The sequence below is a fragment of the Lipophrys pholis genome (assembly GCF_963383615.2).
Source record: "Lipophrys pholis genome assembly, chromosome: 7".
Taxonomy (NCBI): domain Eukaryota; kingdom Metazoa; phylum Chordata; class Actinopteri; order Blenniiformes; family Blenniidae; genus Lipophrys; species Lipophrys pholis.
In genome coordinates this window covers 11,386,648-11,402,185 of record NC_137638.1, presented here as the reverse complement: position 1 = coordinate 11,402,185, position 15,538 = coordinate 11,386,648, and the positions used below count along the sequence as shown (strand labels likewise).

General features: G+C 38.7%; 1 protein-coding gene across 1 annotated transcript; it reads left to right on the top strand.

The window, feature by feature from the left end:
• Positions 1 to 465: 465 nt before the first annotated feature.
• Positions 466 to 9,582, top strand: LOC308112448 (B-cell linker protein). The gene is made up of 19 exons (XM_080467969.1): positions 466 to 592; positions 2,697 to 2,722; positions 2,840 to 2,874; positions 2,950 to 2,987; positions 3,254 to 3,344; positions 3,448 to 3,494; positions 3,704 to 3,752; positions 3,844 to 3,921; positions 5,032 to 5,060; positions 5,750 to 5,786; positions 5,957 to 6,035; positions 6,182 to 6,212; positions 6,403 to 6,439; positions 6,541 to 6,643; positions 6,840 to 6,877; positions 7,044 to 7,087; positions 7,614 to 7,682; positions 8,018 to 8,176; positions 8,737 to 9,582. Exons 1-19 carry the CDS (start codon positions 590 to 592, stop codon positions 8,851 to 8,853), a joined length of 1,110 nt encoding a protein of 369 aa, XP_080324095.1. The 5' UTR covers positions 466 to 589; the 3' UTR covers positions 8,854 to 9,582.
• Positions 9,583 to 15,538: the final 5,956 nt, after the last annotated feature.

Here is a 15,538-nt window from a genome sequence, read left to right as displayed (position 1 = left end):
AATACATTTGCAGGGATGTCAAACTTAAGGCTCAGGGGCTAAAGCTGGTCTGCCAGAGGGTCTAATGGAGCCCACAGGATGACTTTGAAAGTGAAAAAATATAGCAAGTCATAGTTAAATTTTTTTCTTAAAAGCAACAACTAATTCTAGTTTATCCAATGATCTAGTAGTCACAGTGGTAGAAATAAAACAACGCTACCTGTTATTAGATAAAGCCTCATTGATTTTATGCGTGTGATAAATGTTTGTATTCAACCTTCCCTGCAACAGCTGCGAAGATTCAAAGTTACAAAGATATAATTTTCCTGTTGCTGAAATTCCTCTAAAGTGGCTGCAGTATATCACTCTTTGGGTTACAGTAGGTACATTTGGATGAGCTGTGTAGCAGCTCACCTGGAAGCAAACATTGGCGGGCCAGATGATTCGGTGCTTGTGATACAGGTAGGAAATGCAAATGAGCTCAGCTCGAGCTGCGTCAGGTTCTCACTCTGTCGCAAGCTTTCTGTTTCTGGAGCGACTCACACAGGAGAGCTGATACAAAAACATTCCTCTATGATTTAAGCTGAGACTCTGACCTCAACTCCTGGAAATGGTAAACTGTTTTATTATTTCTCCAATGTAGTTTCGTTTACACCGATACACTTTGGGTGAAGTCAGGAGGAAGTGAGCAAATGTGGATCAAGCTTTCTGTCGACCGGTTGTTTTAATATATTCATTCCACCAATGTTTTTCTTATGGAGTTGTGAATAATGTGAAAGAGTGATAGGAGCAACACTTGTGATGTTGAGATTATGTGGGAGTGTGAAGGCAAACAGAAGAAAAAAAAAATGTTGGAGACCCTGGATTGTTTAGATAACTGAGGGGCAAACGCTTACCCTCAATCCCTTGTGGTGATGTTATATGTTCTGTAAAATATGGAACGACTTCATTAAGCTTTCTGTTTGCTTGTTACTTACATTTTGATTAAATTAATTATAAATATCCTATCTCTAAAATGACTGTGTTAGATTTTACAGAGACTTTTCGACCATATTAAATCATGCTGATGTTTGTGTTTAAGTTGATCACATAGTGTTGCCTTAATGGTGTTGTACATTAGCATACAAATGTAATGCACTTACTTCTAAATAAGTTGCAAAAATCCAGATACTTCAGTTTGAAAAGAGAAAAAATAAAATACAAATTGGAAAATTTCAAGAAAAACAGAATCAGTCACAGAAAAACATTTGTTGAAAAAAAGAGATTAAATAAATATGAAATGCTGAAATGTCATGTTTATTCTCTGCATACCATTTTGTAGGTAACGTGGACTAATAGAAATGTTATCCTATCTTATTTTAATAAGACATATCTTTAGAAAACCAAGTTAAAGTTCCTATTGCAGACAGTTAATAATTCAAGCTGACAAAAAGCTTTGTGGTTGAAGACAAACACTGAAAAGCAAAAATAGGATCCAATCATCAGTACAAAGCAAGTGGTCAGAGCTCTCTCCTCATAGTAAGGTTATTAGTGTTCGAGTCCAGTTGGATGTTCTCCCCACATATGCATGCCTTTCTCTCCCACAGTCCAAAAACCTTCGCCCTGTTATCGATTGGTAAGCTACCGAGGGTTGAGAGAATGAATAGAAGTCTTTCAGTATTCCAAAACCAATAGGGAAAACGTTTTGAACAATTATCACAATTTTATAATTCGGTTTACTTAGAAACTTAAAAAAAAATACTGCCATATAATAGTTTCATGGCAAAAGTTTGTGCATTACTTCAAACAAGTAAGAGTTATATTATGGTAACAAGTGTCTGTGATGATATTAGAGATTATCTCCCTTTTTTTGTTGTAGTTTGAGTCACATTTTACTCAATTGCTACACGGCTCTTCCTTTTTCCTGCTGTTGGCTCTCTGAGTCACAGATAACGCTTTCCGTTGTGACTGTGACTAAACATTTACATCAGAGAGACGCAACAGACACAAAGCAGAACACTGTCAAGGTAACTCGACTCCCTGTCTGAACTATACGTATGTTTGGAGCTAATGCAGGACGAGAAGGTCCTGAATAGCTGATGAGTAACGCGTCCTCTTGGTTTCATAACTTCTCACCTGCTACTCATTTATTAACAGGGCAGCAACTGTTATCTGGCATGTTGTTTGGCAAAATGTGAGGTTGAATACAAACCCTCCCCCTGCTGCTATCCTCTGTCCATAGTCATTCACTTCATATCGACATTTCCTCTATAGCCACCGAGTGCAGTCTTTTTTACTTCCTGGTTTTGTTTGACGTTTATGCTAATGTCCTTCTGTTACATGCGTGCAGGTGAACTGTGCTCTTGTCTCAAACATTCTCTGGTTTGTTTTCACCGCTGGGCTGGCCAATAACAACATTAAAATCAATCTGAGAAATATTACTCTGTGTTGCCATTTGCTTCTGTTTTCCCTTTGTCTCTTCAGTCCTCTACAGTGATGGTACTTTAGAAAGTTTTTTTACTGTTCCTCACCAAATCAAGCTCTCTAAAGAGAGAAACTGAAGCCCCACTCAATGCAGCCACTGACCCAGACTGATGGAAGAAGCTGATAATTAACTGGAAGTAAATGATTTGCTAAACAGACATGCAGTTGAACACAGGCTGGTTTTATAATCATTAGGTTTTATGTGTGTGTTCCCATCACTTTGACTAACCTGTGTGCATTCTCTTGTTTTACAGAGCTTCTTTGACAAACTGAAGAACCTGTACGTACACACCAAAATAAAACAAACAAACAAAAAAAAAACCAAGCATCATGTCTCCTCCATACTGATGTATTGCAGCAGGTATTGTGTGACCCTTGTTTCTCTACTTTTTCTCAGGCAAAGTGGACCTCCAGCTCCCCCTAGAAGGACAGGTGGGATTTACATTTTGTGTAAAAAATATTTTCAGGCCTGTTTTTTATATTATAAATTCATCATATATGTTTCAGATAACAATGCAGACTTTGGGTGGCCACAGGATGAATTTGTAAGTACACATTCTTCGCATCAACAAAGGTTTTATTGGATATGTAGAACTGAGGAAGATGTTTGTGGACTATGTTACATTCCACTCCACACTGTCTATCGACTCAACCATAATCCTAGAATTCATTACACTGGGGTCCATATTACCACAGTTGATGATGAAATAAGGCGGGGTACAATCAAACGCAGAGCAATATTAATGCCTCAGAAATAATCTGGCAATGACTTATTATTTAACAATTTCTGATCAATATATCCTCGTGACAGGACGATGAGGATGGTGACATGTATGAAGCACCCCCGTGTCAGCCGGGTGTGATAATTCCACAGAGACAAATGGAGGAGAATCTGTATCTGGGTAACAACACTGTTTTTAAACCCACTTATAGATCCAATGTACTCTTCAGACATCAATCTAACCCTTTCCTTAAAACTCTGTTAATCTGTGCTGTGTGCTGCAGGGAGAACGTCAGAATCCACTCATCCACCCAGACCAAGCAAACCCCCGGTAACGTCTTTGTCTGTTGCGTCTGTTATTATAAAGAAAAATATGTTGCCGTAAGAACATTACTTTAAGGTTAATTAGTTAATTGGTTACTTAGTTGTGCATACAGGCTTTTATCTACTTTTACAACTGACTAGTTCTTTAAATAATTTCAGTCAGTAGGAGGCAGTTCCAACACTTTTTAATAAACTAATCTCTCCTGTGTTGCCTAGAACCCTCAACAACGCAGCGAATTCTCCTTTGAACCCAACACTAAAAAACGTGAGTTTGTGTATATATATACATACACACATACATACATTTGGTGCATTCAATGTACGGGAGTTATGTTACATGTCCTTCTCCCATCCAGCGCCTAAAATTGACAGAAATGAAAAGCCTGGGAGGAAGAAAGTGCCTCCTGTTCCAGTTCCAATATCTATTGAGGAAGGTGCGTTTATCACATCTACAGACACAAATAGGCCTGTAATACTTTTGCATGAGGTGATTAGGTGACTGACTACAAAAATATAGATTTGATTCAACAGTTTCTGTTGAAAATGACCACTTGACAACAAAGCACACACAAATACAAACACCTGCAGTGTTATTGGTGTCCCTCAGAAAATAAAGAATTGGTTTGGGAGAAATAAATTCAGGCAAAGCTGCCTAGATACTATAACTATCAAAAAATATAGTCAAACTTTGGTCTGTTTGAAGGTGGAACTTGCTGCAGCTGACGTTGAAACAGTGCCACCTACTGGAACTTCACTGAGCTGCACCTCAGACCTTAAACTTCATGTGCAGTCTGATTCCAGTGTGCTGTGAAAGTGTACCAAAGTAATATTAGGTACTCATCTTTTAGACCTCTGCTTGACCCCAATTTTCTCTTTATAATGTTTCTAATCATCCCGGTATTATTCTATGTCTGTAAAGGTGCAGCAATGTGCTGTGTAAAAGAAAAATATTTTGCATTTCATTTGTCAGTGATATAACAACAGTATTACTTAAAGTTTCTGGATTATTTAAAGGTTCAGCAGGTAGAAAGACATTATCTTGATTAATCTTTTCCAGTTCTGACATGTTATAAGTTGTGTTGTTTGCCCATGAGCTACATTCCAAGTATAAGTTATGCTTTCAAACATTTACAGAAGAAAAGGCACTAAATCATTGAGCATGTGAATGGCCCTTTCATAATGTGTATATCATACTGGATTGATATAATAAATGGCAATGGTGGTGCTAATTATAACTGATAGAGAATCAGTATATTACCAGCTATATGCTGATTGAAAATGTAATACAGTGGGATGTGTAGATGCTGGATTGGCTGCTCTTATGTATTGGTAATACAGTTTAAACAAAAGTAAACAGATGAAGTTGTGTTGCCAAAATAGATTTTTAAAATATAATTAAAAAAATTCTCGTTTCACTAATTAATTCATGAGGGACCTGAAAATAGACGTCATTCCACAGGACAGTGTGCGCCAAAGCCTTAGTTATTACAATGTGCATATGATCCAAAACCACAGATCACTCGTGTTTCCGTTCTACATTTCAGATGTTTATCTGGATCCCAATGAAGAAGAGGTGACTTTAAATTGTAACTTCTTTCTTGTTTCATTTCTTTTTTGCTGTTGCAAATGTGGTGAATGACATGCTTTATGGGGAGAACTAAACATGTTTGCCTTCTGTAAGTGACCATTAAAACCCATTACTTTAAAAGTAGCAGGGCGAGCTACTGTATATATCAAATGCGTACATGCATACATTTTCTTTTTTAACTTCTATTGATTTTAATGTCCAGCATGTTTGAGAATTCCCAGAGATTCAACCTGTCTTCACTCTGTGATCTAATAGTTTTGTACATATCTGCCTGTAGCTATAAAGATATTTCAAAGCTCCTGCTGAGGCTGAGGGCTACACAGCCATGTAGTGGTTAGCGCTCTCATCTCATAGCGGGAAGGGCTCGACGCTCTTCTCTGTGGCGTTTACGTGGTCTTCCTGTGCTGGTTTGTATTTTCTCTGGGGGCTACAGTTTCCCACTGCCAACGATAATTCATTTGAGGCTAACCATTGATCGTAAAGTGTCCATATCTGTGAATGTGAGTGTGTGTAACTGTCTTTCTCTCTGTTATTGAGCAAGTTTTTTTGTTTTGTTGTTTGATTGTTTTTTAAGAAAATGTCCTGAATCATAATGAACATCCCAAGCAAGATAGCTGATCTACTGAACTCTCAATCCTTCTTGTTATCATGGTGTTTACTGTTCTGTCTTTCAGGAAATGAATGACGACGTATACTTGGAGCCAACAGAAGGTAGGTTGCATTGCAGTTTGTGCATCACTAATTCTATGAGAGATCAACGGAAGCTATTGCAACTTTTGCACAAACACAAAAAAAACTCAGTTAAATATTGCAAGATTTTCTTTGTAGATGATGGGAAATGTGATTTAAAAACTGCAATTTCCATTCTATGTGCTGTTCAGCGTGTACTCCTCCCCCTCCTGGACCCATAAGGGTGCCTCTGCCTCCTAATACAGCAGTTGTGCCTGCTCCCAAATCCATGTGAGTTCAAGTCCTGAAGACCTTGATGCTCAATTGTTTTTTTATTCATCAGGAAAATGAATACATCATAATTATAGTGGTGGTATTAAAGAGTAAATATCTGCAGCTAAACATGCCATGAAATGTAATAACCTCACTGTCTGCAGGATGAAGCCTCCAGTTCCCAGAGCTCAATCTGTAAGTGTGTCTATTCATCTCAGTGATTAGTCTCATCATTCTCTCAAGCTGAGATTTCTGCACATTCAAAGTATCAGAATTGAGGTTAGTTTTAAAACGTTTTCACTCCAACCCTCTATTTCTGTTTCCTTCATGGGATATTAAACTTGACCTAATGACACCGCAGTAACATTCAGTTCCTGCCTTTCAGAAATCCCTCTTGCCATCCATGACGGACATAAAAACAGGTCAGAATCTCATCTTCTTAGACGGATTTTTAATCAATTTGAATCACATGTGAGGAAAATAGTTATAATGAAGATGAAGAGTATATACATTGCCTCTGTAGCTCCGTCGGTAGGAGAGAGACGTGCAACTTTTCCCATCAAAGTCCCTCCGCCGATCAGCGCTAAGCCTTCTCTGCCTGCACACCAGAGGGAAGTTAAACTAGGGTAAGAGTTGATGAATACACAGAGGAAGGCAAAGTTTTATCAGACAGTCACAACTTAAGTTTAAAATAGTAGAACAGTCATTTGCATGAATTTCCAGCCCATTTTCTGTCATTGACCCCAAGTGCCCGTCCGTGTGCATATGTCAGAATTAAACTTGAGTGTACACCATCAGACGTCTTCTTTTCCCCCCCCTTAGCAATCCAAATCCTCCTTTGGCAGACACTAAGCCTGTGGGTAAGCTCACGTTAAGAAAAGTTCCTTTTAAATCCCAGAGGGATGAACGCGATCACTTGGAACTCACTTTGAAGCACAACTTTGTTGGAATTCAACTTTTTACGCGAGCAGGTTGTTTCCCACCAACTTGTCTTTGTCCTCTAACACCATTTCTATCTATTCGCAGTCTTTCCCAACAGTACGAAGACGACCAAACCGCCTGGGCATGAGGTACAGAAAAGCAACCATTAAATAGGAAGTGGTGGAAGAAGTACTCAAAAATAAAAACATTTAAATATCTTATTTACATATAAGTTAATTGAGGTCATTGCCAGTATATTTCTTTGTGACACATCTACAATATGGGTCCTGTTTAAATACTGAAAAGCTGTCAAGATTATTCCAGTGATTCTCAATATAGGGACTGGTCACCTGAACAAAATCTAAATAGCAGAAAAAACAATCCTTAAGGAATTACTTTAGTATATTTTATTTTTCAATGCTGTTAAATGTTATTTCTATTCTTCATTGTGACTATGTGATAATAAAACCTAGAAGGAAACTATTCATAGGCATCTGAGAAATAGTTCTAATGTTTTAGTAACACGTTTCTCAAAACAGTGTTTGGGTTAAAGGCATCAAGCGAATTCTCCTCTGAAGTATAGTTATGTATTAAAAAACATAGCTTTAATATAACTGCAAGATGAATACTTGACGCCTTGCACTTTGTCTCTTCCACTGCTGTTAAACACCCCAGAACAAGAAGTGGTTTGCTGGAGACTGCAACAGAAGAACAGCTGAGGAGCTCTTACAGAGAGTCAACAAGGTAAAACACTGAGAAACACAAGGCCTGGAGGGCGGCGTGTCACACAGTCAATAGCAAAATCTGCTGAGTTTTTATTCCAAAGCAGTTAAACGAGAAACTAATCACATCCAACCCCCTGACTCAGACACCTTCGGGCCCTGTGTCTGCCATTTGTTTTCCAATTTCTCCACTCAGTCTGTGCAACAGTCAAAATGTATAGAGTTGTTCCTGGAGTTAATTCATCCTTCTATGTTGTATCTCAGTAATCTCATTTATTTGTTGAAGCTTTCTCTATTTAAACTTTTCATCTCCATCTTTGTATTTATTCATCATCTTGGCTCTCTTTGTTGTTGTAGGACGGCGCCTTCCTCATCCGACATAGCTCGGCCCAGAGTGACCGCCAGCCGTATACCCTCGCTGTGCTCTACCAGCAGAAGGTGTACAATGTTCCCATTCGCTTTCTGGAGGAAACACAAGGCTACGCTCTCGGAAAAGAAGGCAAAAAGAGTGAAGAGGTGAGGGCAAAGAGGACAGGTTAAACCGGGGAAGTGCGCAGTGTCACGAAAAGATCTGGGTACAAGGGGAATACATTGTCCCATCATAACTTTTCCTTTTAATTCTCATGAAGAAATCACAGTCAAACTAAATGAGTGGAATGTAATTATTATTATTAACTATATAATGAAATACATTAATAGAACTTGGTTAATTTTCATTTTGATGGAGATTAAATAAATAAAACAATTTATACAGCCGCTAACTGTGTATGGATTTACCACATATTATTTTATTTAAGTTTGTTTGTTTTCATTTATAGTAAAATAAAATAAAATAAAATAAAATAAAATAAAATAAAATAAAATAAAATAAAATAAAATAAAATAAAATAAAATAAAATAAAACAAAACAAAATAAAATAAGCACATTTTTTAATTATATTTTGTTTAATTTAATTAATTATAAAATAAAATAAAATAAAATAAAAAGACATACCACATTTTTTTAAATTTGATATTGGAAACCTAATCAATACCTTTAAAAAAATTTATATACGTTTTCTCTTTCTCTCTTTCAGATTTTTACCAGCCTGGATGAGATGATTTCTTACCACAAAATTAACCAACTGCTTCTGATTGATAGCAAGAGCCAGGCCAAGCACAAAGCACATTTAATTCACCCTGTACGCCCTTAAAACTACAACATGACAAGTGTCTCTTAAGTCAAGTTCACATTAATCATGAGAAAATAGCAGTGCATGACGATTTCCTCGAGAACATACTCAAGATTTAGAGTGAGTCACTCACAAAAGTGCAATTACAACTTCATGAAAACAGTCTCAAAAGCACTGTAATGTTAAGTAGCAAAAAGCAACGCCGTGAGAGATTCTGGAAAGCATCAGCGACACTACAACACAGAATCACACAGTATTTAAATGGGGATTTTCCTTGTCATGTCTCATATTTATCATTATTTTTAACAAATATTGCACAAAGCCTGTCCTATCACTTTCTTACAGAAACTTACAATATCATCTTTGAATAAAGAAATAGTGACTTTGCTGACAATTCTATTGAACTGACATTAAGAAATGCAAACAGTAAATTTCTACTTGTTACAATATAGAAACCATTTTAGTAAGTGTCTGTGTGTGAATGTGATTTTAGGAAAAATGTTGTGACTGCTCAAGAGTAAATTGTGCTACATAAGCACAGTTCATTCAGAAGTTTCACATTAGTTTGTACTATTTGCTCAATATCAATGTAATGTAGATTAGTGATGAAAGATTGAGACACATCTCTAAAAACTATTTCTGTAACAGTAGTTAAGTACAAAAGTGGTAGTTTTTTTTCTTCAACTGACTTTATTTACTTTGATTGTGGATATACTGCATTCTCTGTATAATGTTCTAGATATTCAGCATAAAAAAACACAAAAAAAGAAAAGGTTTTTACTGTTTTCCTTCAGAAATATTTAGTGATGTTTACTGCCAGGTAAGCATGCTTCCATAACCTTGGGATTTTATTTGGGGTTTCTGTGGCGTCTCAAGAATGAAGTCCATTACGAAAGCGCCTCACCAGGGAGGGTTATTGTGAGATGTTTATGTGTGTGTGTGGCGGTAAACTGCCTGCCTGCAGCTGCTGACCAGACACTGGTGGTTACACCTGCTTGTCGCTGACCCAAACCATAAATCTTGAGCCTTGAGTACCACTTGGCAGAAAAGTAAGTGTGTGATTTAACCTTTTGATCACATTACTGTACTTACACATTTTTACATGTGCAGGGATTATTAAAAAAAAAAAAAAGAAGATGAACAAAAAATCATTCACTGAAATGTCTTTGAAGGTGCCAAGCTGTGAAAAGTGTAAAACTGAAATTGGACTAATCTCAGCATGCTACCTGCTTTGGATGTTGAATCAACTATTATTCTACAACCAATCCTGATAAGTATATTTTAATTCATTCATTTCTGTTCCTTTCATGAAAGCAAACAAATTATAATATAATAAAATAACAGTGTACCCAAAATGATCAGACAAACACTTCCATGGTTGGAAGGGAAGAGCCAGAAGAAAACATGTCTTATATACAGTATATATGTTTGTATGTATATGCAGACAATTCAAAATAAGTCAATTTGCGGATGACACCAAATTTTTTTTTTTTTAAAAGTCTAATGGTTGGATATGTTCTTAACTCAGTTTCTTTGTTTTCAAAGGCTTCAGGTCTAAAGTTAAATTGTCTTGATTAGCACTCGTGCCTCATAGCGAGAATGGTTCAAATACAGCCCAGGGCCTTTCTGTGTGGAGTTTGCATGTTCTCTCCAAGAGTGCGTGGGTCTTCTCCGGGTACTCCGGTTTCCCCTTCAGTCCAAAAAAACATGCACCGGGGGTTACTGAGCAAGACTCTCGACCCCCACCAGGTCCCCTCCCAGCGCTGCGCTATCCGGCTGCCTAGCGATGGGTCAATTCGGTGAAGACATGAAGGGGATTATTCAAAGTCTCGTTTGTAAAAGGGTTATTTGAGTTAGTTAATATTTCTGTGTAAAATATAACAATCTTAAATAAAAGGGGAGGTGTGAGATCCGAGCACAGACTGTTACAAACCAGTGAATTGTCAACAATAAATACACAGTAATCACCAAGAATCGTTCAATTCAGCTAACAGGCGTTTATTAACAAAAGTGTATTAAATCATAAATAATACTGAAATCATTCCATAAATCAACACATTTAAGTATCAAATGTCATCTAACACGGAGCTCTAATCTACTAAACAGCAAACACTATGTACAAAGAGAGTGTGTGTGTGTGTGTGTGTGTGTGTGTGTGTGTGTGTGTGTGTGTGTGCGCGGTCTGGAGTGATGAGGGTGAATGGGTGTAATGACCTCAAATGTCCACCAGGTGGAGGCAGACATTGGCAGGTCAATGTGAGTGGGTGTAGCGACCTCGAACGAACACCAGAGGGAGGCAGACGTCGGGTTCAGTGTGATGACCGTGACAACCACTGGGGGCATGCGGCGTGCAGAGGGAGAGCGCAATGATTTCATGCGTCCACCAGGTGGACGTCAAGAGGGATTGCAATGACCCTAGAGGTGTTTGACTCGCTCTTTCTGGGGGTGTGGCAGTTGCTTACAACCAGATAAATAAGGAGCGACGCTGTCTCACCTACTCCCGTAAAGACCGGCGGCTTTGTCGGCCCGGTTCACCGAGGCAGACTGTGTAATAGTGACGACCAGACGGCTTTGTCAGTCCGGTTCTGAGCACCGGAGTTCTAACTGGATGTTGGAACATGCAGTCAGAACTCTAGTGATCGTGCGAATGTGGTTTAGTGGCACAAGATAGCAGTTTGGTTGCTAAATGTGGCTGTGTGTGAGCTTATCTCAATCAGATAACACGAGCAGTGGCGGACGCACAAAGTCTGGTTATTGAAGGAGGGAGAGAGAGAGAAAGAGGGGGTGGGAACAGAAGGACAGAGAGTTCTGGCAAGGTTCGGTTCCGAAACCTGGTTTCTCCACACAGAGATCGTAGTGGGCCTGAACGTCTGGAACCAATATTGAATTTTTTCATGTATTGATTAATTTGTTATAGTTGAAGTTGTTAAACACTTATGGAACTCATCAGAGTAAAAAGAGATGGCGCATCAGAGGTTTTATTACTCTAATTACATTATTAACAGCGCCTCTTTACCATTCATGTTGCAATATAGAAATGAAGTTTCTGTCATGAATGAGAAACAGGAACTTCCCTGGTTGTGATGCCCATGTGTTTCTCGCGGAGGCTTGTCCGCCGCCGGGTCGGCACAGGGAACATCTTATTAATCTGGACATGCACAAGTGCAGAACTACTTCCGTGTCAACAAATGCACATGTGATTACCATATTTTATAGAATATTTGAACCTGCGCTCACATGTTCCCAATAGATGCGCACCCCAAGGCTTGCGCACGTGCACTGCGCGTCTATTGGGAACAATACGGTATTTATTTTATGACAGTCACACGTTTAAGCCCTCGCGGGCCACATAAAATTACGTGGCGGGCCACATTTGGCCCACGGGCCTTGAGTTTGACACATGTGCTTTAAAGGTTACCCATTGCTGCAGAAATCAACAGGTTGTATGCTGCTCCACAACAGTCCTGTCTCTCCTCTTTATGTTCAAAACCTTGTCTCAGCTGCTTTCTCCTCATTATCCAGTTGTTATGACCGCTCCGCATGGAGCATGTAATGCTACACACAGCTAGCCACTATCCCCCCCAACCCAAACTGTTCACAGGGAATGACTCTGCAGGACTTATGGTGGTGGAGGGGTGTGTGAGAGTGGCTGGTTACCTGCGAGAGACCCGGGGAGGGGGCAGGGTGGGGGATGGAGGGGTGTCCCGCTATAGGCTGTGGTGCTTCATTCATTTCATGGGGTTCTGCATTGGGGGGGCGGGCATGGACCCGTGCACAGATCTGTGGAGGACAACAGAGTCACTGTATATAATAAACATATGTATAAGTATTACTTGTTCTTCCATTACCCTACTGATGCTGTTGTATCTAGTCTGTCCTTTCTCCTTCGACTTATCTTACACACACGCTGTAAATTTGTATCTGACAACGAATACTTTTGATTGCTTTGGTGTGTGTTAGATGAGGAAGAGATCTCAACCTGAACGATCTGCAATACAACAATGAACCCATTTTTCAAACAGCCAGTAATTTACTGGTTGACTGCAGACGACTGGAGGAGCTGAATTCTCATGCTGGATGTGAAGGTTGAAGACATAATGGGCAGGAAACATGCCTGCGCTCAGTGGGCAGATCGGGCCACAGCAGAGTCTTTCCTGTTAAAAAGTCTTTGGCTATAGCCGTTGTTAAACGACAAAGTCGTTTTTTGGCTGACTGTTTACATGATAATAGCGCCAAGCCTGTAAAAACAGCATTTCTAACAAACAGCTTCACGAATACTTTTGAATTGTTTTCACATAAACAGGGCCTGTGTGTGCTGCAAAGGGCATTTTACGCTGTCTGGACAATCACTGAAATATGCGTGAAATATTTAGGCTTCGTTATCAACATAACATACCAAAATTCTGTATACAATTCCGTTTTAATGCCTCAATAAGTGCTGTTAATAGATTTAAGAAACTTAAATAAATTAGTTGCACAATTGTCTGTAATTAATTGTGATTAATCGCATTGTTTTTCGACTGAAGACTGAAGCTTTTAATGGATATTTCTTCGGGGAAAACCACAGAATTAATGTCGACTCAACACACAGACTATATTTAAATTCAAAGACTATTTTTAAAAAGTAATTTTAGCTTAGTGTGAATACAGTTCCTCTCCAAAATTAGAAAAATAATCAAGACATAAGCTAATTAATTAATAAACATCTAACATAAGTCTGGGTTTTATTTAGAGTGCAGGTCCACCACTTTGAGGATTTGAATATTTCTAGAAACAAAGTTGTAAACTTATTACATGGACAAAGTGGCAATAATATACTGTAATATACACGCGCATGTGCACACACAGTATACAGGAGAGCCAGGGAAAGAGAGGAGGAGAAATTAATATTTTACCTGCAAGCATTTCCTCTAGTTTTAGCAGTTTGATGGCTGCTGGTCAGCCAACATGGCAACCTGCTGTTTGCTGCAGAATTACTTCTGTAGTCTTAAATTCGGCTTTACAAAGTAAAACTAATGACTTTTACTTTCTCAGTCAGTCAGGTAATTTTTCAAAGTGAAACTTTCTGCCTTAATATTATTCCACTCGGTATTGTGCTGCTCTGTAATCACAGTGCTGCATCCAGAGACGCGGCACATGCTGCTGCTTGGGTAAGAGAGTAAAAAAAAACTAAAAACGGAAGTAAACAAAACTGCGTTAATTACATAATTTTTTTTTTAACAAGTTAAATGTTTCAAATCAATTCATTAAATTAACACGTTATTATTGACAGCACTAGCCTCAATTGAATCCAATTGTAACCTGGTTCACTGACCCAGAGATCAAATGTACTTGCATTTTAATCGCCATGACGAGATTTTTCTAAAGTTGAAAGATATCAAACACATACATGTTAATATATTAAACTAACGTCAGAGACGTGCATTAACACTCTGCAAATTCAAAATGACAGAAATTAAATGTCAAAGAAAAGTGGGATTAATTTACAAAAAACGATTATTATTATTAGGGTTTGACCAATTAATCTACTGGTTAAAGTCATTAAAGAATAATTGGTAATCGGCCAAAAGACCAATGATGAATGACACTGTGGTGGAGGAGATCAAGACAGACACAAAGGATGAGGAAACTTTCCCCCTGAAGGCCGTCAGAAAGGGCCCCAATGACTCGGATATGCTACTCAAAGTTTCCTGATGGAACGTTTACGTTGTACTGTTCACACACAATGAACAGGACTCTTCTCTGGGAGCATTTTTGGCATATTAGTGAGTATACGAGGCAGCTGGTGCACCAACTGGAGCAGTTACTTGCACTGCATACCACACCGTACCAAAATTCACCAGCGTGTTCCACCCAGCCTGTCCCAAAAAACCCTAAGTTTGCAGCTATAATTCTGAAAAAGTCCATGTAGTAGAAACTCTTAGTCACAATCTGTCCATAAGGGACTGATACAAACGTTGCCTATCCCAGATGCAATCATAACCTACTTAAGTAACCTACCTAAGTAAATCTATAAAATCTAAAACTTTTTGGGGATGTAGTTTTCTGAGGAAAAGTCCTCATAATGCAGCTCATTCAAGGGTCATTTCCTGAATCCAGCACAATCATCCCCCTGAGGTCTGCACCCCGCCCTCGTCGTCCATCCTGGAAGCCGCCCCCGTCTGAGACCGCTCCCTCCTTATAGTTTTCTATTTTATTATAAAACACGCACTCCACGCATCATCCAACCTGGAAGGCTGGTGGGGAACACTGGAAAACAAAATCTCTACGCCGTGTAGGAGCAGCTCCGCACACGTGGCTGCGCTGCACAATGAAGGGGGAACTCCTCCAAAAATGTAGATGTGAACAGTTTGTTTTCTTCTTCTACAGATCTGTCGCTAAGCACAGAACGTCTTGAATACTGTTGCCGTGGTGAGATGGGGGGAAAAAAAAAAGCCATCTGAAAAGAGAATACTCAGGAAAACAGCATTCGTGGCGTCTCCATCGGCTCGGAGTCCTCGCTCTTAAATCTATTCTCAAGAGTATTCGGTTAAAAAAAAAAAAAAAAAAAAAAAGACATTCAGTTTTGTAGGAAAAACTAAATAAAAACAAAAAGTGGTTGAACCAAAATTCAAACTCTCCCAGCTGAACAATAAATATATATTTTTTTTCTTTCTTTATTTTTTTTTTCTGTTTTTGCTGAAGGAATTCGCTGATTCAGGTTGCA

Bases quoted from the DNA above. Each gene is read 5' to 3' on its own strand.
- LOC308112448 (XM_080467969.1), top strand. The intron at 3,495-3,703 runs GTAACGTCTTTG...TGTGTTGCCTAG, and splicing joins CCAGACCAAGCAAACCCCCG to AACCCTCAACAACGCAGCGA. The intron at 6,036-6,181 runs GTGAGTTCAAGT...CACTGTCTGCAG, and splicing joins GTGCCTGCTCCCAAATCCAT to GATGAAGCCTCCAGTTCCCA.